This window comes from Chamaea fasciata, unplaced genomic scaffold, assembly GCF_029207755.1.
Source record: "Chamaea fasciata isolate MVZ Bird 193981 ecotype frontalis unplaced genomic scaffold, bChaFas1.0.hap1 SCAF_1, whole genome shotgun sequence".
NCBI classification, from domain to species: Eukaryota; Metazoa; Chordata; class Aves; order Passeriformes; family Sylviidae; genus Chamaea; species Chamaea fasciata.
Window position 1 is genome coordinate 44,341,531 of NW_027094086.1, and position 26,875 is coordinate 44,368,405.

At 37.4% G+C, this 26,875-nt stretch overlaps 1 protein-coding gene across 1 annotated transcript; it reads right to left on the reverse strand.

Moving 5' to 3' along the window:
- LOC136288658 (desmoglein-4-like) lies at positions 1-24,575 on the reverse strand. Its single transcript, XM_066182098.1, has 16 exons — positions 24,471-24,575; positions 17,775-17,810; positions 17,265-17,393; positions 16,433-16,588; positions 16,156-16,303; positions 15,094-15,257; positions 14,712-14,846; positions 13,915-14,100; positions 13,485-13,744; positions 12,364-12,506; positions 12,029-12,247; positions 10,353-10,868; positions 8,139-8,287; positions 7,582-7,642; positions 5,900-6,108; positions 1-4,419 (listed from the first exon to the last, which is right to left on the reverse strand). Exons 1-16 carry the CDS (start codon positions 24,516-24,518, stop codon positions 3,448-3,450), a joined length of 3,531 nt encoding a protein of 1,176 aa, XP_066038195.1. The 5' UTR covers positions 24,519-24,575; the 3' UTR covers positions 1-3,447.
- Between the last annotated feature and the right edge of the window lie 2,300 nt (positions 24,576-26,875).

Consider the following 26,875-nt stretch of genomic DNA (forward strand, 5'->3'; position numbering starts at 1 on the left):
TCTATGTTAAACATGATGTTCCAAATGATCATTTATTGTATTTTTTCAGTGCCATTCAGAAATTATTACAAACAAATCTCTAATATTTTTATTTATAAAAACACAAGCCCACAGTAATACTACTTATATTTTAAATAAAATTCAAATGATGCATTTGGTGACTCAGTAGTGAGGAGCATTTGAATTATGCAGTGATGTTAATTCAAACAAAACAGCAGAATTTTTTAAAATTGTTGCTTAGATTGTGTGACCTTTTCATATTGTGCATAGTAAGTGCTGCTCATAAGAGTTTGAAAGGGTTATTTATTACCACAGAATTAGGGCAGAGAAAAAAGTATTGAAACTTGCAGTTCAAATTGAGACAGTGTTCCTAGGATAGAAATCTAACAAGACCCTCAGCTTGTGGCTCTGTTTTCTTCCATGTCAGTGTACTTCTCATCATGCCAAGATTCAAAGAGCCTATTTAAAACTGGAGGATCCTACTCCCAAATAAACCCCAGTTAAAAAAAAAAAAAAAAAAAAAAAAGCAAACCATACACTTGCTTTGCTGCTGCCTCTAAGTAAGAGAGTTTTTCTTGAGTGGTTTAGGGCAGAGCTGATATCACTACTGTCTTTCTTCCCTAAAAACCATTCCTTCTTCATTATTAAACAATATGATTAAAGGTAAGACAGCAAACAGGCTTTGAAATTAAAACTGGAAGAAAAGAAACAAAACTAATGTCTGCTGTCCGGAGTTAAACTATATGCATTCTTTTCAACAATGAACCTAGAAAAAGAATTTGAACAGAATTTTTAATGAACCAAATATTTGTTCACATCTTCACATGCATTTTTTCTTCCACAATTTGTAGTAACCTAAAGGAATCCAAAATTCACTAAGAAAACAGTTTTTAGGAAGTTTGTAAAAATTACACAGCAGTAGGAGTTAATATTCAGAAGTGCACTGGATAATGCAATTGCTGTTGTGAGAAACCAATATTAAAAGATGCTAGAAATATTTCAAGAAATTGTATTACATAATAATGAATAATTAAAAAGTTGGTAAAAGATAGTACTAGAAGTAGACAACCACCACATAACCAAAATCTGTCCTTTGAAACAACATTTTTCCTCAATTATTCTATTAGTTTTCTATTTCTCTATTTTTTTCTATTAATTCTTCCCCTATTTCTAGACATGCCAGAGGCCATAGTTCAGACACTCATACTTCACACAGAATTCCTGTTCAAGGAATTCTGCATGTGCTCCTGAAGACTAGTTTCAGTACTTTGAACACAATTCAGAAAAATATTTTTGATTTGCTTAAGATGATTATGGAAATATTTACACTCAATTTTCTTTTTACATTAAAATATTTTCTAATGGGGTTTGGCTGTATTATGTAGGCTTTTTATATATCAGATAGTCATATATATTTTAAATATTTCGTTTTTAATATAAACAGGTGGTTAGCAAAATGAAAGGGACTTTGTCAGCATTTTAGTGAATTTCTGCATAAACCCTCCAGATGTAAAAGGATATAGCTTTATATATTACTACCTATTTTCCTTCTTTAAAGAGTGGTTCCAGGAGTCATAATTACAGTTAGTACACAATTATAGGAAAGACTAAGCCCTTTGAAGTCAATGCAATTTTAGTGATACTTAAGATAATCAAGGCTACAGAAAGAAGCAAAACCAGCAATATGTCAGATTTTATGGGGAGAGCATCTAGCATGCTCAGTTGCTGTAGAAAAGGACCTGAAGCTCTGGAAGGGAACTTTCTTGGAGGTAGCCTTGGTTTTGGTCATAACTCCTGGGGATTACTGATGTTGACAGTGGCATTGACTCAGAGGGCACTGCAAGCTGATGTTGACAGCAGACCTAGTTGCATTTCCAAAAACATCTTTTAAAAAACCTTTTCTTGGTATGAGACTCAGAAACCGGTCATCCATTCTTTCTGAGGTAAGTTAGTCTGGATACACAATTGAATTTCTTTTCCATTTTCTAGACTGGGAGGTTCACAGACAACTCTAAAACTTTTCACTAACCCATCTGTCAAAGCCAAAGAAGCAAAATTTGCGGGGAAACTACTGATTTGGTGGTCTAGCAAAAAAAGCTAGTCCCTCCCTATAACTCTATTTTATTTACACTGAAGCAATGTTGGGTATGCTATGGTTACTGTACATATGATACAGAAGTAAAATGAGATAGAAGATATATTTCAGTGTTTTGTTCCTTCAGATCACATTCTAAGACATGTTAAGGTATTATTAGAATGACAGAGTCCAGTAGAGCTGTTTTTGTGGGAAAATAAAAGCCAGATTTAATTAAGTTTATAGACTCATAAAGACTTTTTCAATTAATACATTCAAATAAACTTTCAAACTATCAATGCAAAATACATTGACATATGAAATTATTCTCCACATTGCTTATTAGCGAATTTGTATTGCTTCCAAGTGTTTTTTTCTTTGCAGGAAGACTTCCGCTACCAGTGTCAGTAATACAATGCTTGCTATTGCCTCCTCACATCGCAAAGCTTCCAATATTTTCTTTTCGTATCAGTATTTGAGATGAGAATTGGCACAGTATATTATAGCCCCCTTAATATAACCTGACGCTGGCAATTTAAATGGTAGTCATAGTTTGGCACAAAAATCTGACTAAGAGTTCCTGGTTGTCACTGGAGTCCTTTTAGATTTAAGCAAAGCTGTAATGGCAATGGAGAAAGGATGAAGCCAACATCTTCCTGGGTGACAGTGTCAGCGTGGCAGCACCAGCTGTGACAAATTGCTCCTCACCAGGACAGGAACAGCATGGCAGTCTGTGTCAGGGTGTTTGTTTACTGAGAACTTCAGAAAGCAATGGAAGAGTATTATTTTTATATAATTATTATTTATAACTATTGATGGTGATGGGAGAAATGGTTGAAAGTGCCATTTTGTAGCGCTTCTTGAATTACATGCAATGTAAAATGATGCATTTGAAAGTGCTGATTTAGTCTTGAGTTGACTAATTATTAACTACATTCTTTTCCTCTCTTGTCAGTGAGGGCTATTAAACCAAATCTGCTTATTGTGAGAGATCACTCAGCTGCACAATATTTTAACATGTTTTTGTACGACATAAATTCATGCTGATACTGTGTGCACACAAGGATTCCCTCTCACTGCTCTCCTTGGTCATCAGATATCTCTCAAAAAATGATAGTCTCTTTATACACTTGCAGTGCTAGGTGGAGAGAAAGAAAGAAATTTAAAGCTACCTTCTATTTTCCCTTCACTGACAAAGTCCTGCATTTGACCTCAAAATGGGGCAGCTGTCAGAGATCCTCGCACAAGCAGGTATCCCTGAAATTTTAGGACTATTTCTTAGTTATAAATAATAACAATATTCTTGATGGGTGGCAGCTAATGAGTGTCGGTGCAAATGGCGATTTCAGCAGAAAGGGGTGCCAGCAGAGGCCTTACTGACTGGAGTACTGCATGGTACTGTACTTTGTCACTCGTCTCCGGGAGGTGCCTGGAGATGCCGTGCCCATTCCCTGGCCAAGATGACAGTCGGCACTGAGCATCTGACCCGTGCTGCTCAAGCCCCCCAGATTTGCTCCTCCCATGCTTGTTCCTCCCAGGCTGCTCATCCCAGACCCTGACACTACTCTCTCTGTGACTACCATGTTGTGGGCGTTTGATAACTCTGAGGGAATATTTATTAGGCTGCCCGGCATGCCGGAGGCAGGCCTGAACACCCTTTCTGTCACTACCACATTTGACCCATCTACCAAATCAGGAATGCTCAGAGATGCCGGGAGTCGGGAGTTAGGCGCGATTACTCTTTCCGTGACGATAACGTTGGAGCCCTCTGTGAGATCGGGGATATCTAGCATGCCACGCAGATCAGAGGCAGACGTAGGCCCAACAACCCTCTCTGTCACGACCACGTTGGATGCACGCAGAGGGTCAATGCTAAGAGAGGGTGGGCCAGAGGTGTAGGTCTCGGTCACTGTCATGTTGCCGTGGAGCAAGGGATCTGGCATAGGCCTCGGGGGCTGAACGGTTGTCCCAGATGTGTAGGTGCTCTCAGTAACAACCGTTGTCATGCCAGCTGAGGGAGGCATAGGTGCGCTTCCATTGACAACGATGGTGGTGCCAGGTGGTGGGAGGTTTAGATCACTTTCAGGGCTGGGAAAGGACATGTTGACGCCTGGCCAGGGTGGGTTGACATCAGGGAAATGTTCAATCTCTTTGCCCAGACAGATCTCTGCTAGGGTCTTAAATTTTGGTCCTAATGTATCCAAATATGTTTCATCTGTATCTTCTCCAATAAAGCTGCAGCAACCCACGGAGCCAACAGGAGTACCGACTCCTTCATGATCATAAATTAATAGGCAGTCATTTGCCGGCCGACCTTCATCTTCATCTGCATACACAAATGCTTTCTGTAGTTTGCAAAAAAAAAAAAAAAAAAAAAAAAAGGAAAAAAAAAGAACAGAAGAACAGAGTGATTTTTGTCAGGTTTTTAACTGCAAATACTCAAACCACAGTAAAGTTTCCCTAACCACAGTAAGGCCCAGCTGACTTGAAAAACAGGACATCAACAGGACAGACTATACTGTCGACAGTTTTTAACCCTGAAATGAGTTTATTTAAATATTACTGTATTTTATTCTTGTTTCTGCCAACACATAGCATCTCGAATTTGGTCTATCATCAGTGGCTCTGCCTATGGGGCAAAAGGGACAGGCAAACATGTCTTCTTTGGGCAGCAGTATCTGAATAAAGTGGTAGGAAGAGGAGTGAAACAGGGTTGTAAGGGGAGCAATGAAGGCTGGGAAAGAGGAGACGGGATGGAGGATTGTCCACAGTGGGGGAGACTTAGTGAGTCCAGAGGGGAGTCCATTTTAAAGACGAACGAAATCGCCAACTGGGGATAATGTTGGGGATCCTGACGTGGTCATTGCAGAGAGATCAGGCAGGAAAGAGGAGAATTTAAAGTGAGTGCAGAGTGGGGTTGGAGGAAGCAGAAAAGGGTGGAAGGGGAGGTCTGGGAGGGAGAGTCAGAGAGTTTGGGGACTGAGATGGACCAGGAAAATAGCAGGAATAGTATGTGGAGGCCTATGGCTGGCAGACAATACAGAGTGCTCCAGGCCAAGGCAGGAAGATTGCAGTCTGGGAGAAATCCATGCTCAGGGTGTCAGGACTGCCCTGTTCTCTCCTCCGCTAAACCTTGTTTAGATTTTGAAATATAGCAATCCTTATATCTTAATTGATATTTTGGTGACATGCAATTATAACGTTTATGCCTCAGAGTTCATGCATATGAATAAAAATATAGCCCATGAAAACATTAATCATGTAAATTCTGTACCATTTTTTAAATCCCATATGTAAAGGCTAATCAGGGCATTGCCAGTTGAAAGACTGCATATAGGTGTCACTGGTAATTCACAAGTCTTTTATGGAGCAGAAATGGCAATAAAAATAAAGAAAAACTGATGTTTAAAGTTCTTTAAGGATTAAAATTACTTCATCAAACAAGCGGTACAGGAAGTAGGAGTAAACAATTCCAAAAAGCTATTATATATTTATAGACCGAGAAAGGTGGAAAATACATTAATTTGGTACTTATGAAGTTGAAATCATTTAATTGCTTCCCACCCCTACCTGCAGTGTGTCCATCAATTTTACAAAAAGGCTGTTGAACAATCCATCTACTATGGCAGCGCCTCAAAGACATTACTACTACTACTGTTGTAGCTTTTCCTACCAATGTGGTCAGCTTTACTCTTACAGAAGTCTTATATCATGGAAGTTTCAATTTGAGTAGATTTAATTTGGATTTCCACCATGTAACCCGGGAAGGAGAATCTACCAGAAAGCATGTTCACAAATGTAACTCGAAGAATAGCAACTAATTACCTCAGAGAAATAGTTGTCTAGGAAGGCCATGTTCACTCCTCCTTCTCGATACTCTTTTATTGTTCCTCCAATTGACCCTTTTACTTCCCCTGTTCCAGAAATTCCTCCAGCTGTTCCGTAGCCAGTACCAGTGCCATAGCCAACACCTGTAGTTTCTTCAACACCAGAAGCTACTACTCCTCCTCCTCCATATGTGTTATTATATATGTCTGAAAACAGAAAAAGTTATCCTTCCTGTGCTCTGTGAAACTTTTTACACAATTTGTCAGTTGTTTTTACAAATACTATAATGACGCTTCTGAGTTTCTAAAGGTATTTTAGACCAATTTCAGTCACAGGTACATGCACAGGTACCAAACATTGAAACTACAGTAATAATTAAATACATATTAACAGACACCTAAGCACTTGATTTTATTCCTGAGGCTAGGCAGCATGTGCATATGTGTTTTAGAAAATCAGTGATGTATTCTGTTATTGGCTGGTGAGATTATTCTGTCTAGTGTACAGAATACATGGGCTATTCTGTAGCATACCCCATGTATGCTATCATGGGGTCTGTGTTAGAAAGTCAGATAACATTGATCTATGCAAATACATAAATGCATGTGAATGATCACATTGGTGTTAAAAGGCTTTTCCTTACACACTTAGAAAATTAAGAGTTTTGTAAATCCTAGAGAATAAAGAATTTTGTAACTACTTTTGCATTTTCTAGTACTGAGATTTTTTAGGGGAGAGCAACAATGGATCATAATACCCAACATCTTATAATCCAGAATGGAAATGGTCTTTAAAATAGGTTATAAAGTAGTACCTACAGGATTTTATCTTCTTCCTATTTTTTTAATACATGATAACAAGGGAGGAGTTTTGTTAATGATCAGCTCATATTATAATAAAAAAATTGCATACAGTAGTCTTGAATATGGTTACACTGGGAAACATAGGCTAAATTGTGTATTTTTTTCATTTTTACGAAATGAGAAATCTGAGATCATTCTTGTATAATAAATAGATAGCAGAGGAGTTGTCTTGCAGTCACATTTCTTCCTGTCAGAAGCTGGTGAAAATGCATCTGTGCCAGCATCCTTTCTTCCTCTTCTGAAGTAAGGAATGGGGGAGAAGGAGAAAGTGGCGCTGCACAGCTGGGCCTATTCTCTCTGATCATTGAATTCCTGGAGGAATGTTATCTCAGAAGCATACATTAATTGTGTTATGTATCAGCTTGTCTAGGTTAACACACAAATTGTCAGTAATTAACTAGATACTTGACATACTCCCTTGTGAGAAGCAGGAAACTGGGAAGAACTGAAGATTTTACTCGAGGTATGAAAGCAAATATCGTTCTTCTGGCTAAAGATTGATTTCTGCTAAAACTGGTGTCTTGATAAGGCCCTCCATTCAGTAGCTCTGCTGATAAATTGCCTGGAATTTGAAAGCCTTGGCAGGTATTTCAAGAAAGTGTAGTTTGCAGAAATTAATCTGCTCAAAAGCTCAAACCCCAGACTTTTTATTCATACTGGAGGTCCTACCACCCAGAGTTTGACTATCTGCAGATGTGAAATTGGAAGGGTTGGGTTATAACTGGGAAACCAAAGGACTCCATGAATCTGAGGGCATGAAGTTCTGCAAGACAGCTTTATGACAGCATAACGTAAAAGATTTAAGGATCTGCTTACCAGAAGGTTCACCAAAATCACCTCCTGCAGCAGTTGTTGGGGCAAGAATGTGTGAGACATCCTGGAAAACAACATTTTGACTCTTTGAATGATTACCTTGAAATTCCCATGTCAAGGCAAAGACTTTGTGCATTATGTTAAGGAATTAGCAGTCCAAACTGTTAATGATAATCATTATCACCATCTCCCTTAAGAAACAAAACAAAACAAAAAAAGAAACTACAAGCTTTTTTTTCTTGTCAACTCAAACAATAATCAGTGAAGATGGCTTGTCTTCCCTTCTCCTAAACTTGCACTGAAGAAGCTTGCTAGTTATTATGCTTCATCTGAAGGAACAGGGGCACCAGACTGTTGTGCCAAACTAACTGACCACTGCTTACAACACATAAACCCCATCAGAGAATGTTAAGAATCACCTTTCATATCTGCCTGGCAATTGTTAACAATGCCAGACTGGCTTTAGATGACACATTGTTACTATCACTTTCTGTAGTCAAATGCAGCCTTTACTCTAAATATGAGTTAATTCTGGTTTTAGAAACATGGGATGTACTGACCCTGTCTTCAGGCTGTGCACCTTCTATTCCCCATGGATGAATTGCCCCTTCTGTGCATTCAGGTACAGGTTCGAATCCAGTTCCAACTCCACCTGCAGCACCAGGTCCACAGCCACAACAGTCGCTCATTGACATCAAAATTGGAATCACTTAACAGGAAGGGAACAAGAAAGAAGGATTTAGGACATCTCTTCCTCACAGGAATAGCTGCTCTCCCCAGAGGGCAGGTGCTCATGAACTTTTGAAAATATGCCGTTAAAATGTTTCTAACCAAGCAGCCTGTAAGTCTGGCTTTCAGAATCATTAGCTGCCTATGGAGGTGTTTGTATTTGGAGATTCAGAATAATTTGTACCTTCAGTTATTGCAGAGCAACACAGGGGTGGGGCTGTTACTCCAAATTTATGCTTATACACCTGGGAAGAGACTTTGATCTATCTCAGCTGAACCAATATAAGTTGCATACATATGAAAATTAAACAAACAGAACCAGTGCTGCTTTGTATAGCATTCAGTGCTATTCTTTCCTGATATATAAGCATACATTTTTCTCTTCAAGTACTGTAATTGAAAAGAAATACACATTAGTAATAATAGACATATGAGAATCAGTGGAGAATCCACCTGATTGCAGTGATCTTTGGCTAAGGCTCCAGTTGCAGTTTTCACATTACATATACATAAGGCTTGATTTGAAAAAGCAGTAGGGCCAAATCCCAAGCCCTAGTTTTACCAAATGTTTACCTAGGGTGAGTCAGCTTTCCCAGAGTACTGTATTATGCTTGGTTGTGTAAAGAACCCAGTGCTGGAAATTGCAGAATGCTTGTAAAGACCAGCATCAAAAACAGTGCTTATTTTAGAAAGGCAATGCAGTATTAATTCATAGAATCATAGAATGGCTTGGGTTGGAAGAAATCTTAAATACCATTTGGCTCCAAGCCCTCTGCCATGGGCAGGGACTCTTCCTACTTACCAGGTTGCTCACAGACCCATCCAGCCCAGCCTTGAACACTTCCAGGGATGGGGCATCCACAACTTCTCTGGGCAACATGTGCCTCTGTCTCATCACCCTCACAGTAAAGATTTTCTTCCTAAACCTACTGTCTTTCAGTTTAAATCCATTGCTCCTTGTCCTGTCACTACATGCCCTTGTAAAAAGTCCCTCTCCAGCTCTTTTGCACCCGCGCTTTAGGCACTGGAAGGCTGCTCTAAGGTTTCCTTTGGAGCCTGCTCTTCTCCAGGCTGAACAGTCCCAACTCTCTCAGCCTGTCTTCATAGCAGAGTTGCTACAGCTCTCTGATTACTTGAACTTGAAGTGAAATGAAAAGGGGAAAGGACTATACTGTGTATAAAGTGCTGTCTCATATAGCATGACTAAGGACGTATTTACTCCAGACTATGAGGGGAGTATTCCAAAGGCAAAAAGACAGTATGTCTTGTAAGATAAACCATCTGGGGACTACAAATTGAACAGCATTTTGAAGCTTCAAAATTTTGTGTTTGTTGATTCCTACTACACAAAGATCAAAACCTGAACCAAACCCCCTTCCTCAAAAAATCATGGGAAAAAAAATCAATTTCCTCAGGTTTTGTAGTCAATATTTCTGCAATGGGAAATTTTAGATGTTGATTACTTGTGGTAGTCTGAGAAATAATTAATTGCTTGTATAAATTCTAACTTGAATCCATGAAACTCATAATTCTTCATGAATGCTAGGACAAATTAATTAATGTCCTGTTTTGATCTTGTTATCATAAATTCTGCTTTTTTTTTTATTAGTTGTAATGTTTGGATGGAGTAGCCAAAAGTTTCAAAACTTTTGTATGATGTATTGCTCTAATACTGAAATCTGGCTTTGGATTCAAAGGAATCTTGTTCTTTAGATCCTTTCATATCCAACTTGGAGCTGATATTTGCCCATTTCTTCTAGAAATGTAATGGAAGTACAAATTGCAAAATGTGACAGGACAGCTATGTCTAAGAATTGGATTACAAGTCTTAGAAAGGAAATGCTTAATTTTGAATGAAAAATGTATGTATGTATAAATAAAATTTATGGAAATTCATTGTGTTCAAAAGACAACTTTTTTCTCCGTCAAATGGCCAATAGAAGCCAATGGATTAACAACCAACTGAAAAAATAACCTTTCTTTAGAAGAATTAAAAGACTACATTGTTTAGAAAAAAAAAATTGTTTTCTTAATTTTATACTTACAAACAAATATTAATCCACCAAGAAACATCAGGCCAATGGCAGCACCACTAAGTGTGGTGTTTGATTCGTATTGTCTGCCGTAATTTTCATTTCCAGCGTAACCGTCATCAGTGGAGGCAGTATATCCTTCCTCGCCTCCGTCATAGCCATCAGTATAACCCTGCCACTCCGTGTGGTCCTCATAATCTCCACCAGGTCTAGTCTGGTCATAATCACCACCACCTTGTCCTCCATCTTCCCAGCCTCCTCCACCAGTACCACCACCACCACCACCAGTAGTGCCACCACCACCGCCACCACCAGTGCCACCACCAGTGCCACCACCACCACCACCACCACCGATGATGATTATTCTTGTGGCCCCACTGGTGCAGTAATTCCGACTGTCACACTGGCAAGCTTGCACAGGAATTACGTGTGGCCTAGCGCAGCGCCGGCCTTGGCTATCCCTTACAACGACAAATATCCTATAGAGGTAAAAATCTATGTTCTGGCCCACTAGTTCTGCAGAGGAATCTTGGAGGGAAGAAAAAAAAAAAGAGAAAAATATTTGTATGAAGATATTGATTATAAATGTTCTACAAATCTATACTACTTGCGTATTACATTAATAGAACAGAATGAAACAAAATGTTCCCTTTTTAAGCTCCTAATTTACTTATGCATCTACAATACTTATTCAAAGCTGAAACATATAATACTCATCTATGCTTGTTTTTTTTTTTTTTTTTTCTTGCAAAACCTGAGCCAAATCAGTCTAGTTATCACTTCTAAATTTGATAAATAGAAAAGGGGAAAATGAAATCTTTTATTTTCACTGCTGCTTTTTCTGAATTTTAATTCACACGCTGGTAAAGATAAATGTTGAAAGTTTTATGAAAGTTCTCTCAAGGAACTCATATATGTTTTTCAAAAAGTTTTTCAGTAGGTTTAAAATATTTAAAATTACATATTTGCAACTATTTAGGAGAGGTTGGAGACTCAAGAATACTTGCAATTGTGATACTTGCCATTTAATGTAGTCGTCCATGTATACAGTAAGTTATGCAAATTCTGTCATTTAGTAATGCATGGGATTTGATTAATTCATTATTTTGCCATGTCATATTGAAGGAAACTGGCAAAGCTTCACTGGGCAATGACTAAAACATTTTTCTTTAAAGTACAAAAAGGGATGACTGATACAATAAATTTAAAAAGTTGTAATCTTAATTTGCCTTTTTCATATGCCTCTCATAAAAGTAAAGCTCTGCTAACTATAAACTTTATACTCTAATAAACGAATTTGAGATTTTTTATATTAGGATTTTTGAGATAACACATAAATAAAAAAGCATTAAATTACTCCTTTTGAGTTGCTTAATTACATTTAGACCAGTAAAAGCTCTTGTCATAGTTATACTCGAAGTACAGTTTTGCTGCTCTATTTTTATCAGTAAATTTTCAGTTTCCTTTAAAATATAAAACATGTAATAAATCTGATTTAAATATTTTAATATATATGTATGTATGCATGCATATATTCAAATTTGGAGTAACTTAGGTTCATATTTAACTGAGATTTGAATGGATTCTTTTAAGTGTTTTGTTTGTTAATACAGTAACATCCTAATCGTTATCTTAGATAAGAGCTTCTGACTATGATTTATTTAGTTATAAAATGGTGGTTAATTTACCATTTATTCGTCTGATAATCCACGTAGTCTGAGGTTCACCATGTATGCTGAATGTAAAGGGGGTAGCATAGAGATCACCATCCCTATGCTTTGCTGAGATAATCACTGATGGAGAATGCATACATACTTTCCTCATTTCAGTATTAATAGTTGGGCAATTGGCTTTGACGCCATCGATTGAAAGCACAACGGTGCCAGTAGCAGTATACCGAGGAACCCCTGTAAAAAGAAGATATTTGTGGTCAGAGGGTTGGAAAACTAGAAACAGGAGAAAACATTGAGAGAAGTCTGGAACAGAAAGAGTTTATTTTGGAAAACTTAATCTCTTTTCTTACCTCTGGTGATAGCCAGAACCTCTGCTTGGTACTGCCCATTGACTACATAGACTGAATCCCGGTTAATGACTTTGTTCAGTGTGATTTCACCAGTGTTTTGATTGATTCTGAACCAGGCAGCTGGATCACGTCCTATACTATATCTGTGTTTAGTGAAGTAAAAATACTCAGTGTTATGTTATGAGTATGTACTACAAATTTATTTTGCAGATAAAATTTGGTACTTTGAAGCATTTTTCTTTATACGAGATCCTATTGCATTTCACCAGGTCGAGCAAAATCCATGTAGACCCCAAGAGATGTAGACCAGGAAATTAATTTGGAATAAAGCAAATGTGTAGAAGCCCATTTTATTTTGAAAGTGGCATCATAGTCTAAAAGTAATTTTTTTCTGGATCCTGTAAACCTTTACTAGAAGGTTTTTCTGGATCCTGTAAACCTTTACCCTTGCTGATATCAATGGTTAAATCCACAGCTCTTCCTATAACATTCTACAGTTGTATTCATTGACACATTTCTGTGTTTCAGGATATTTTTCAAATATTTGTAAATAGGCTGTATTTATTTCTACATCCACTGAAAAACAAATTATGGTCTCAGTTATTATTGTTAATTTCAGGAGAAACAAGTATATTTTTTTTTTTTTACTAGAGAATGAGCTAGTAGGGACCTCTTCTATTCTGACTGGATAATATTGATGATTATTGGGATTTTCCGCCTGCTTTTCTCGAGCTGCTAACAAATGTAGCAAATGTTTCAAGAAAAAACATTCTTAGGCTAAGTAAAAAAACCTCAAACCTTATTCTAATCTATTTAAATTACAGTCTGTTAGAAAAACGATATTCTCTTTGTCTTGTGCATAAGGCTAAGGAAAGTAGTCAGAAATGCAGAGCAATTATAGCAAAAAAATGGGCTATATACTATTCTATAATAATATAGAATATAATACTATATAATATATAATATTATATGATACCATATAGTATTATTCTATTTCCATTTTTCTATTGCTTATCAATAAACATTGTTTTTTAAAGCGTCCCTTAAAATACCTATTCCTCATCCCATTGAAATCTTAAAAGAATTATTCTATCCAGGGAATTAAGCAAAGCAAAGCTTACACAACATTTGATGCAATAGTTCTAGTGTCTTCATCCATGGCTGTGTATGTTCCTACAACATAATTCACTCTTGCGCCTTCTGCCAGGGAAAACACAACTGAAGATGGATGAAATCTTGGTGGTTCAATCAAATTTTTTACTTCTACTGTGAGAGGTGTTCCAAATATTTGGTACTCATGTGCAACAGAGTGGTGGAAGGCAGCTACATTTCTGACACCAATCATCAGTGAGTGAGATCTCATATGTTCAAAATCCAGTTCCTAAAAAGTAAACCACAGAGAACTAGATAATACGTCAAAGCTCCTTTAATATTTTAAAAATATTTTTGATTTTAAATGGTTGACTGACAGTGTTTTTACTGCTTATTTAATTCTGTTACCAATTAATTAAAATTATAAGTTAAGAGCAGAATCACAATATTTATCCATACCTTAATTACTCTAAGGATTCCTTGATTTGTAGCTCGATCTGTAACAATTTCAAAACAGTTATCTTCATTGCCGGATATAAAGAAAAACTCTGCTAACCAATTGTCTGTAAACTCCTCATCAGCATCCAGAGCTTGTATTCGTAGCAGTTCTGAACTGAGTGAATTTTCTGAAATACTTGCTGAAAACTGAAATGACAGATAAACACCTATTAGCAAATTATGTATATATATATATATATATATATATATATATATATATATATATGTGAGGAAAACACAGCTTTCTTCAAAGATTTTTTTGGAGGATGTTCTGAGCTGAGTCCATGCCAATTAATTAAAAAACATGTGTTCTGGGCAAATTGTGATTATGGTTACAGATTTGAAAACCTGTATCACCTCCAAGGTTTGCAGAGGCATCTTAGAGGAAAAGGATTTGTGACTTCTATAAGAAATTATCTTTCAAGGGTTGGGTTATTCTACAGAATCTGGCCATATTGCAGGGATCTGGGTACCTGAATTACAGGATTTCTCTGAATACAAAGAAGTCAGTCCTGACAGTGTCAGGATTGACATCTCTGAATACAAAAATAATCTATGTGTATGTTACCAGAACAGTTGCACAAGCCATGGTTTGTATTTTGAGCATGCTTCAGAGGAACAAGCCTGTAAATCCCGTGGAGCATGGAAATGTGAAAGTTCTCTACAGGTTAGTAAGGGCTCTGTTTTCAAAAGGGCTTTTAAACAGTTTAAAATCAGGTTTTAAATCAGTGCTGCTGCTTTTGTTTTTGGAAACTTACAGAGCTTTGAGCAAGAGTTGGAAAGTTGTCATTAACATCAATAACTTTCACGTTACAGCTACAAAGGGATGATATTCCATCTGCAGCCCCATCCCGGTCTGATGCCTTCACAACCAGAGTGTAGCTACTATGTTGCTGTCACAAAAAGAGAAATGAGTATGTTAGAAGATCATCTGTGCATCTTAATATTATCTCACGGTTACGACTATTTCCTAGTGCAAGAATTTGACTTAGACATTTTATTGTGACACATCAAAAACATGCATTCCTCCATTAATATTTCTAAAAACCACAACCTTTCACTGTCTTCTACATTTTTCTCACTCTCATAGCACATACACACTACAATATCGTGTCATTTCTTTGGAAGGGGAAATGTTACCTCTCTGTCAAGATAATTTGCAAGATGGAGTTCTCCTGTGTATTTATTCATAATGAACATGGGGGGACCAGAAGGTTCCTGACTTTCTATTTTGAAGGCAATTTTAGAATTCAAATGGTTAGGTTCATCTGCATCTGTTGCAATGATTTTCATCACCAGTGTGTCTAAAAATAAAAATAAAAATAAAAAAATAATTAAAGAGCCAACAGACAAATAAAGAAAAAAACCCAAAGGAACCCCCAGAAAATCTCTTGAATTCCTGCAAACCACTCATCAAGAAAATGCTAAAATGATCTATGAAAATGATAGAAGGCTGTGTGTTCTGTGACATTTACAAAGAAAACCAAAACTTTAGTTTTGTGGTACTGATTCTGACAATGTTAGTGACTTTAAACAAATTAAAAATCAAAGTCAGAAGGAATAATATATACTTTCACTGAATGTCTTTAAATCACCATAGGGAATATGCAAATACAGTGAGTACTGATCTTGTAGAGATTACTATAAGAATCACAGCTTTAAATGAGAATTTCTGGAAAGAAGAAAATGAGTGTTAGGCACCATTGCCTCAGTGCTATTTGCATGTCTAATGTTTGCTGCACTTTTGGTAAAAAGAACCACTTATTCTGCCGCAGTTGCAAATACACTGGCTACAAATACAAATATTTGAAAGAGAAAAATGGGGGAAAATGTGTTTTACATACCCTCAAAGGAAATAAGCGTAATGATATTTTTATTCTAATGAGGAGGAATGAAATTATTTATTTTACATTTTCACATCTGAAAGAATTTGCATGATGGTATGGTTAGAAACTGGAACATGCAGCACTCATGTGTGGGAGGCAAGGGAGAAGGAAGCATTGCTGTTTAATTTATAGCAATTAACCCAGGCCCTGGTACAAATAGCACTTGGAGAAGCATCTGCTGCCCCCCCCTCTGCGGTGGCCCTGACCGATGTATGTCATTGCCTAAGAAAAGCAGAAGGAGCACCCCAGGTTTATATTAACTGTATTCTGTGAGTTTCGCTAGCAGTACGGTAAAAGGCATAGCGCAGTTACTTACTGTCCATGCTGCTCTCTTCGACAGATCCTGTAAATACGGTTTGTGCAAATACAGGAGGGTTATCATTTATATCCAGGACTCTGACTCGAAGTTCAAGAGGTGGTTCCAAATCTACACCCGTCACTGAGTGTTTAGCAAAGCAACGTATCTAAATAAAAAGATTTACTTGTTTTAAAACCAAAAGTTTAGTAAGCAAAGTAACATTTTGGAACAAATTTGTTGTCTGCCTCGCCCTGGATCCATCATTATAAAGGTAAAGAAAAAGGGGAATACTTACAACAAATACAGGTGTTACTTCCCTATCCACTATTGATGTTATATTAATTTCTCCTGTTCTTGGGTTAACAATAAATATTCCATAGGGCGCACGATCAATTCCAACTCCAGAGATGCTGTATGTGATTGGGTTGTCTTCTTCACAATCAGATCGGATCTACAGTAAGAGATGATGATAATAATAATTTATGCCAGTTTACCGAGGACACCTGCAGGGTTTTTTTCCCCTATTCTTAGTTCCTGTAAAAAATTCTGTATAACTTCAGTTACTCAGCCACTAATTACAAGGTTCAGTTGACAGAATCTGTAGAAGACTTCTACAAACATCAGCCTAGACATCTATCTCCCCTGTAGGGCTGGATAGGCTTTCTATTTCTCTTAAATCTGTCAAGGAAGTGGAGAGGAAAACCTCTGAAAGTAGCACACTGTGGCTGGACCTCAGTAAGGGCATGGTCATAAGTGAGAGAACAGGAAGGTATTTTTTTCTCTCTTTCCTGGAGGTCAACTTGAACTTCTGCTCAGGGGTTTCTCGGGATGAGAGGGAGAGAAGAAAAATGCCATGATCTAGAGCAAAAACACTGTTTGAAGCTGCTTGGGAAGCAGACTCATGGCAATATTCTAGGAAGCCTCTGGTCACTCCTCAGCAGCCGCATGGGTTCACCTTATGAGGCTGTCTCAGCAGAGCTGGGAATATTGCATCAACTTTCTTTTATTCTACACTCCTTGCTTTGACTACTCTATGCATACGTATTTTTAAATCTCTCTGCTTTTATCAGCCTGTCTTTGGCAAAACTTCCTTGTCAGTGAATACCTGTGTTTTTCTTTATACTTACTCTGGCAATTGGATTCCTCTTGGAATTATCTTCTCCTTCTCTACAAGCTGCTGCAAATTTGATCCATTCACGTTTTTGTCTTCTAAAGGTTTTCCATCTTGCCATTCCATTTTCATCCCATTCTTTTACCTTTGAAAGAGAGTTCCAGTATCATATGACCTCAACCCATTTTAAATAAATACAGACAATTATAATTTCCAACAAGGAGAAAAGAGATTTTTGTAGACCATGTGCTTTTTTACATCTGTGAGTCCCAAACTCTATGGCTGTACAAGTTTGTTGTTTTTTTTTTTTTTTTTTTTTTTTAATTACTCATTTGTATGAGATATTCATTTAGATTTAGGTGAATTTCTCTTGAGAGGGTGAGCAGGTTATTACCTGCAGCTGATTAATATTTACATATATTTTCAGTCTTCAGGTTCAGATGTGTCTGAGTATTTTCCATGTGTTTTTTTCATTTGTTACATTTTGTTTAATCAGAAAAAGAGTTTCTAAAGAAATATATTTTACCTCTACATGAAATCCTGTGCTGTAATCCAAGAATACCTGCAAACACAATAAAAAAAAAGGCATGTAAAAATGCAAGGCAAAATGCAGCAAGCAAAACCCAGCTGCAAAACATTACTATACTGCAGGCGTGAACCAGGACTTTTTTCAAGCCTATTGCAATAGTTTATCTAGCTGCAAGATTTCCACAAAAGAGTTTGTGAAATTAAATTTTTTCTATATCCAGCACCTGAATTTCTTGACAGTTAAAACCTTCAAAATTCATTCTGCTTTCCAGGACAGAGCTTTGAGTTTGAATGGATATGTCAGAGCAATTTTCAAGCTATACTTTCATCAAAATAAAGCTTTCACACAGATTTTTAACACCTCAGCTGAAGAGAGAAGTGGTTGCAAGAGTTGTTATCAAACTGTCTAAGAAACTAAAGAAGTATTTATCCTAAATTGGTTTTTTTCATGATTTTTTTTCCTATTTACAAAGTCAACAATAAACCTGGAGTACTTTATTATGTAATTTAACAAAAAAGAATGAAAATGGTTTTTAGGAACTTCCAAGTGAGACTGAAGAGTTTCAATGTAAGATGGAAACCCACTTCCAGTTTTCAGGCAAATTTCAATGGAGTGCAGTAGATTTTGATTTGAGACTCAACTATGAAATCAATCTTGAGTAAATAAAGGTAGCAGGATCAGCTGCAGTATGTAATTACTTTAAAATTATTATGAGAAGAGCCTCAATTTCGTGATTAGTACAATTTGAAAGAAGGAAAAATTAAATTAACTTTATTCCTAAATAAGGTGTGAAACTGAAGTGCACTTGCTGAATGTACCTTCTTCAGAGAATCTCTTTCAGGTTTAGGATCTCCTTCTGCTCTCTTCAGACAACAAAGAGTGAAAAATGTGGGATTTTCAGGACTGGATTCTTGTTTCATTCATCATTGTGTGAAACAAAATATCCAGGTGACTCAAAAATTATCACAGTGTTCCTCTTTTCTCAACAAATGTTAACAGCTGCAGTTATGGATATTTCACTTCCTTATAATTTCCCATAGATTTTTTTTTTTTTTTGCTTTGTTTGTTTTTTGTCTGATATGTCTGTGGAGTTTTATGTCAGTTATGCTTGGATAAAATCTGTGACAATCTTTTATCCTACATTACATCATGGGACTTTCCTCACTTCAAATTTATTGTATTGTATTGGCAAGACTGGAACATGGACACAGAATTTTTTCCACTTACTTCATGTTAGGACAATTTCTTACATGCAACAGATTAATGAACAGTGTCTTCACCCTCCTTCCTCTCTCTCTCCTTTTCCCATTTACCTTTATGCTGCAGGAGTTCACCATCTGTCGTTTACAAAACAATGTTTCCAATGATCTGGTTTTGTCCAAAACATTGCCTGAGACCTTGGCCTTAATCTGCTTCTGAATGAAGGAGTTTGGTCTGTGAATCTGCCCATTTGATGTGTATATAGTTTGAAATTTTTTGACTGTTTCACAGAGGGAGGATTTTTTCCTTGTTTGTTTGAGCAAGCTATTGACATAAATGGTTAAGAAAAGTACTCTGCAGGAAAATTACTACAATATGTTCATGTTCTGCTAAAAGCATCAATATGTCTTTTAACTTATGTTGAGTTTATGACTGTATAAGTCTTCGGCTTCAGAATAGGGTTCAAATTCATGTGCAGACCTTCTTCATCTCAGAGAAGGGACAATATCAGACTCCATGTACATGGCAGAGTTTGTTTGCCCCAGTAGGAGCTCAGTCCTGTTCTTTCGTAATCCCCCTGGGAGCCCGGGGGAACATGGAAGAGTCAAAGGGAGGACAGACTACACCCTCACGAGAGAACCTAAGTGATGAGGTCCACCAGAAATAACATTAATTGAATATCTCTTATCTGTCTATCCCACCTCCTTTGGTGAGCACAACGAAATCCTCTCCACCCTTACGCTGAAATCCCTTCTGGCATGCAAACAATTGTCTTGACCTGGCAAAGTATGGGTATGCACCTCCCAGTGCAATGTTAGTGAATCTTGTCTGCTGTCTGCATCCTGTGGCCTGTCCTGTTACTTAACAGTGAGGCTAATACTTCCCACCCAGCCAGCCTCATCACTCTCATACTCTGAAAAACTATTCTGAGTTTTTCTGAAATAAGAATTATACCTGTAAAGAATTCTATTACTTAAGGACATGAATATTCATAAACCTCTTGATTCCAGCCTACAGGGAGTTCTGCTTTTAAGCAATGAAAAATGCATATTTTACACTGGAGTCTCATTCTTTGTTCTTGAGCACCAGTAATGGAAACATTAGGAATTTGTCCATTGGTAATGCTGGGGGTTGTAAATTTAGGCCCTGCATTTTCACACTTGTCCTGTGATAGTAAGGAAAACCGCATTTTGCTACTTGTTGGTACTGGAAGATCTTGAATTTAGAGTCCTTAGTATAGTTCATGTTATTTGAAAAGCCTGATTCAATGAACTTGGAGGCTGTGTTTGGTATGTCTCTCAGTTATGGTTGTGGTATAGGAAGGGGGGCAGGCAGACATCAGAACATGTCCAGTTCACCAGGTAAATCAGAACAATTTTGAAATTACATTTATCCTACTTGATTCAGGGATAGAGGCTCCTCCACCTCCCCAACTAATGCCTTCTGGTTCTCAACCGTCACCAGCAGCTAGAGGTCATCCCCTAACCCAGTTGTCTATTTCTAATATTTTTCAGGGATGGAAACCTTTGTTTTCTAGGGCTGTTTCCAGCAGATAAGTTCTGTCTCCTAGCAGCTAACCCCAGCAAATTTCTAGGTAGTTTAAAAAGTTCCCTCCTAAACCCCTATCCAAGTATAGTACTTTCTGTAGACACAGGGATAAACAATAATTAAAGCAACAGGAGCCACTGGAATGTGTGGGATGCATCCTGAGGACCTTGGGGTAGGCAAGCTAGTCAGAATGATGCCAAGATTTGCTGTCCTGTTAGTCTCTGAGAGACTGTGAAAAAAAGGAAGCTGCAGAGAATCTAGAGGCTGGTTGCACAATCTGTTTCTGTTTTTGGTTGGGAGATGTGCTGGTAGGTAACAAGTTTATGGTTTCTGTCATCTGCACAGTGTTTTATCTGAAAGCTTTTATTGTCTTTTATCGTAATGATACCTGGACCCTGTGTCCAAAATGACACCTTAGAGTCACACTGGAGGTGTTCTGGATTTATTCTGATGTAACTGGGGACAGAATTAGGCCCATAGGATGTGTATTGTTCTTTGCACCCTCAAAGCAATTTACAAACAAGAATTAACTAATCTTTAATTGAGTACCAAGCAATATCACATGTAATTACAGAATCCTCCCTCCTCCACCTACTCAAATCTAAATGACTGAACACACCTTTAACATCTTCCCAGCATTATTCATATGGGATCTGCTTCTCTCTCTTTGAAGTCAACAGTGGCATTGTTGCTGGCCTGGATGGGAGGAGTGCTGAGAACTCACACGTATTGTGTTAGTCATCAGGCTGCTGTGGTAGCTCTCGTACCGTCAGCGTTTTGGGACTTTTACGTCTTTCTTACTCATCCTAAGCCCTGACTAGGAAAGGGTTGCAATAATGAACCCTTCCCCTTTATTCATTCTGCATCTCTTTAAAAAATGATACATCAGTGCATATGAAATAATGAGAAGCAGAGTTCAAATATAAGACAAACCTTCATATTTTAAAAATATGCCATTTGATAATTTTTAATTGAAACATATTCATTTTCTATCCTTCACCTTTTCATATATCACTTATGAATATACTTAATCCAATTTAAAGGGAAAGATTTTCTGGATAGTTTTTCTGGCATTTTGTTTTCTAATTCAGAAGGGGTCAGGTGTTTCCTGTGTTAGCAATACTTTGAATTGCACCCAGGATGGTGAATCGATTACTATTTAAACAGTACTATTTAAACTATTCCTGGAATAATCCAGGAATTATGAAAATGCTCATGTCAGGCTGAAGAATATTCTTTGAAGTTTTATTTATTTTAAAATACGTTTACTCAAAGAACTGACCACTTTGGGGAAATTTCCACTGAGATTGTTTCTGTTCTGCTATTGTATCTTCTATTGTATGCAGATACAATACATTTCCATAGAGTAACTGAGCTTAACCGTTAGAAAAATGAACACAAAAGTAATTTCAATATAGGGTGTATGGCATTATCATTAAAATTTGAGTTTTTCAAATTAGTTATGCTAAGTGCCCTCAATAAATCTCCTCAATAAAACCTGGATTCTGATATGACAGAATGTTCTGGCTGCAAATGCACGTTTTGCTTAACGGCCATTTTACTTAAGAATGTAAAACTGCAGGCTTAAGTACCTAATCTTAGGTGATAATTCCTGGATGTGGAATTGCTTTAGTTTCTATTTCTACAACAAAATTATTTGGCAGAAGAACCTGCAGGTTCCTGATTCAATCCTGGCAGAAGTTTCATATGAATATACAAGGAGAGGATTTGGCTCCTGACTATTTTTATGTGCAATCAAGTTTTGAGTAGGATGTGTAACCACAGCCTTACAACTGGGGGGAAAAATAAACCTAGATAACACATGGGAAAATGTATCCAGACAAAAGTGCATAAGAGATGTGGTGAATTTAAAATTATTACCTGTCACATGATAGCTGGCAGGAGAAGAATCATACCTGATCAAACAGGTTATTTCCATAAAACGTGTCTGTGCTAGTATCACAAAGAGAACTCCCTTACTCATGAGAATAATGTCTTTGAAGTCACATGAGCAAGGGTTGCAGAATCAGTCTCACCAATGGTGAAATCCATAGAGAAAATTATTTGTTTCAGGGCTGGTAAGATTCCTTTTTTTTTTTTTTTTTTTTTTTTGAAAATACAGTAGTGTACTAAAATATGTATAACTTCATGATAATTTTATTTGATGCAACTTATTAACAATATACTAACCAGACACACCATTCAGACAGATGATTTTCATGAAAGATTAGTTAAGCTGAAAGCCAAAATTCTTTCTCAGAATACACTAAAACTGAATACATAAATTTATAATTTATTTGATCTTGACAGTTTGTCTGCCACCTTTCTCAAAAGTGTTGAATGATGCTGTTAAGCCATGCAGGCTATCATGAACATTGCTGGGCAGAAGAATGCGTAACAAGACCAAGGGTTTCCTCTGGGTAGTAAAAGTTGAAATATTTGATAGTCATCAAAACACAATGGCAATTTTCAGAATCGCTCTTTTTTTCTGACCCGACACCTACCCTTCATCATTCACAATTGTAAAAAACAATATACTGCAAGAATGAAAATGGCTCCAGAGTTGCTGTGAGAAGTAAAGCAGCAGTATGTCTTTTGAATGGACATATCTTAGACATAAAGAAGTCAAGCTTTTTGAACTTCGACTCACTGGAAGTGTGCATCACCAGGTAACTCAGTAAAATGAATAATCACTAGTGCTTCATGAAAATTCAGAAGTGTTAGTGTGATGTGCAACAGGCCAGTCTCAGATACCTCTTTGCTGCCTTGAACAAGCAGAAACTTATCCGAACTGTAATTTGCTTTTGCCAAGTTTTGCCCTTGTTTGCTTGGCAGCTGCTCTGTATTAATTAGTTCTACTTTACTGATTGCAGAGCTGTCACCTAAAATTGATGGATGGTATTTTCATAATGGTTTTGGGATTTCTTAATCTATAGCACAAACTTTTTCTCAGACTATAGCGTTTCTATAGAAGTCAGTAATGAGAAATTAACAAACATTTATGCATACTAATACAGTGTGTAAAATGTAAAATTGCATGAAAACCACAGGACATAACTATAATAGAAATCCTGCTCTTCTCAATCTTCAGGCCCTTAAACCTCTACCGAATTTCAAGAGGTCAGCACAAGTGAGTAAAATTAATCCACACAAAAATCAGATTTCAGGAGCAGTAGGGCACCCATAGCCCTTTTACGTCCCTTCTGGGTAATTTCCATGCCTTGATGAACAGATTGAACAACTATGCCACTTGACCATAGCCACAACTTCCCTTTTACAGTGAGAAAAACAAACCCAAAGAGCAACACTTTCATCATGCATTCACTTGCTCAGCACATGGCAGCTCAGACACTATTGCACAACACGGGAATCCTTTGCAGTGTGAAATAATGGGCCAAGTCTTGATTTTTAGTTAACTGAGATCACTAAATTTTGTCATGTTTTCCTCTCTTGAATATAGTTGCAGGATTTGGTCAGGTCTGAAGTGATCTTGTTAATCATTTTAGAAAAAAGAGACTTGAATTTTCTAGAAAAAGGTATTTCCTCAACTGATAAAAAAGTGAAGACATAAAACCAAATTATATCCAACCATTAAAATGTTTATAATTTTAAGCATTTTATTAATAAATGTGACCTTTAAATAGCAGCCACAGAAAACATTTGCCTGAAAAATCATGCAGTAAACATAGAAAGTCACATCTTGAACATCAACAGATCACCAAAAGTCTAAAAAGAAGCATTTGTCAGTATTTAATGAAAAGCTAATTTAATACTATAGGATGTGCAGAAGTGCTGTTTAAAATGAGCAGAGCTTTGGTTTTTATGGTAAATTTCACAAGATATTTCTGGGGAATAGTTTACATTGTAAAATATAATGGTCTGCCGAGGGAGATGAAAATGGCGCAGTCACAGAGTTTACAAATATTGTTTTAAAATCCGACTTACCAACAAAAGGAACAGAAAAGCAGCCGTTCGGTGAGGGAGCCAATCCATGGCATCTGACTTCTCAGAAACAAGTCCAACTGAGTTATGGTTACAAGCCTGTTCCTGTTCCCCTCCCCCCCCCAGCTCTGGTGACTATTTAAAAAAGACACTCCGTATCTGTCCTTATACTCAGCCCTTCAAGATGTCTCTGCCTCCCTCTGAGGGAAGAACTGAAGATGCTGTATAACAGAGTGTCTTTCCCCACCCCAAAATCCTGGGCTGGTCTCACCTGAAATGCTTGACAACATCATTATTGCTTGCAGGTAAAAGCAAAGAGACACACCTTAATTCTTATTGCACTGAAACCCTTTGTTGCATACTAAAAGGTACGTTTTAAAAACAGAAGGCAAGCTTTGCCGAGAAGATACCGAGTGATTTATAAATTACTCACAACATAAGGAATCATTAAAATGGTAACTTATCATTTCTTTGAATGCACCTTCCAGTTTTCTCTTTGCACCATGTGTAGTAGAAGAACTTAATGAATATTACCATAAAGAATACGGACTTTAAGAAGTTATTAATTTAAATTAGAAGTCCATTTGTTTACTTCCAGGTGCAAAGGAGTGAGTTCCGTGCACATTGTTCACCGAAGTGAAGCACTCAGAGCAGAATGGGGTTGTCATTAAAGAGGTATCATACTAACTTTGGGGAAAAAATAGTGCTTTATTCATGAGGCTGCAAGAATATCTGAAGCATAAGGAAGAAGACTTTCTGCCTTTACCAACTGCAAAGCCTCCTCATGCCATACCTTTCCCTTCCAATGGGCTGTGCTCTCGCTGGCACAGTGGAGAGTGTTAGAGAAACTGGAGAGCTGCTCAAAACAACAGCTAGTGGAGGAGAGAGAGGATGTTCTGCACAGCTCTCTTCTGACCTCGTGTTTGATGGCAAGGGCACAGCTGTGTGGGGGACAAAGAAATCAAAGAGGATTCCCCACCTTCCTGTCTGTTCAGCAGCACAGGTGTTGATAAGTGCCTCCGTGTGTCTTTGGGACACCTGAACAACCCCCTAATGGAAAGGAAAAGTTAGGAGTGGCCTTGTGCTCTGTAACTGAAGCTGGGAGGGGGCTGCACACTTCGTCCCTGAAAGTGCAATACCAGCGGTGTGCTCCTGAGCCTGCTGAGCCCTCCATGGTGCTTGGCATCTCCCAGGGCTGGACTTGAGCTGGGAAAAGAGTGCTCAGCACCTCTGGGGCTGCTCTGCGCCTGCCAGGGTGAGGTCCCATGCTCCTGCTGGGTAAGCAGCTTTGTAGCATGCCGCGTCTCCATGCCACTTAGCATGGGCACTTGGCTGTCGTGCGGCTGGCTGGGGCTGCCAAAGCCAGTCGTGCATGTCCCTTTGTGTCACTCAGCTCTTAGTACCAAGCTCAACAAGCCCATCAGTGAGTCAGTGAGGTGGACTGGAACAGGCAATGCTAAATGGATTGTACCTGCATTTTTCCCCCTTTTCTGGGATATTCTCAACAATCTGAAATTTGCTTTTGGCTTAAGTAAAAAGTTAATTGCTGTACATATAAAATATGCATATTCTTTTATTAACCCAAATATCTTATTTCAGAACTTAATAATATATTTTAAAAAAAGTCAATTTAAAAAACGTTTTTACTTTTAGATTGTTTTGTTACTCTGTTTGGTTGGGGTTTTTTGTTTTGTTTTGTTTTGTTTGCAGAATTTGAAACACCATTTTTGTATTTTTATTCTTTCATACCAGACTAATAGCCAAGAAAAGCTGACAGTACATATAACTCAAAACTGTTCCTGGCAATGCTGAAATTCTATTTTGACCACTGGATAAAAGAAGTTATTTCTTGCAACTGCAAAATAGGCATGTTCTATTACAGACCAAAATATCCCTTGCTGGGTCAATTTTTTTTTTTTTATAACAGAAGGTAATTTGATCTACAAAAGAGGAAAAAATGCCTCAAACAACAATAGCCCCAGCAGAAGTGAAAACAAAAATACCAGCTCTTACACTGTATCTTTCTTTGCCATGCCTCATTATGAAGAGTGCACATGGACTTATGAGAAAAGATAAATAGGAACAATTCTGCAGTGGGAAAACTTGTCATGAAATTTCAAATAGGATTTCCAAATAAATGCTCAAAAATATAATTTGCACACTTATAATGTTTTAAAAATAGTTTAGTCTAAATGGAAATGACTGAAAAATGTACAGTAGTTTGATGCAGCTTGAAGAAGAAATCCTAATCTGCTGATCATTACTGTTTTGGAATTTGGCAGCTAATAAAACTAGTGGCATCTACCTAACAGTCATTTTGTACTCTTGGTGCTTTTCTCTCCTTTATATTCTGGATGAAGGTTTTTATGTTTTTTCTGTTACCCGTGTTAGCACCTTACAAAACAGTA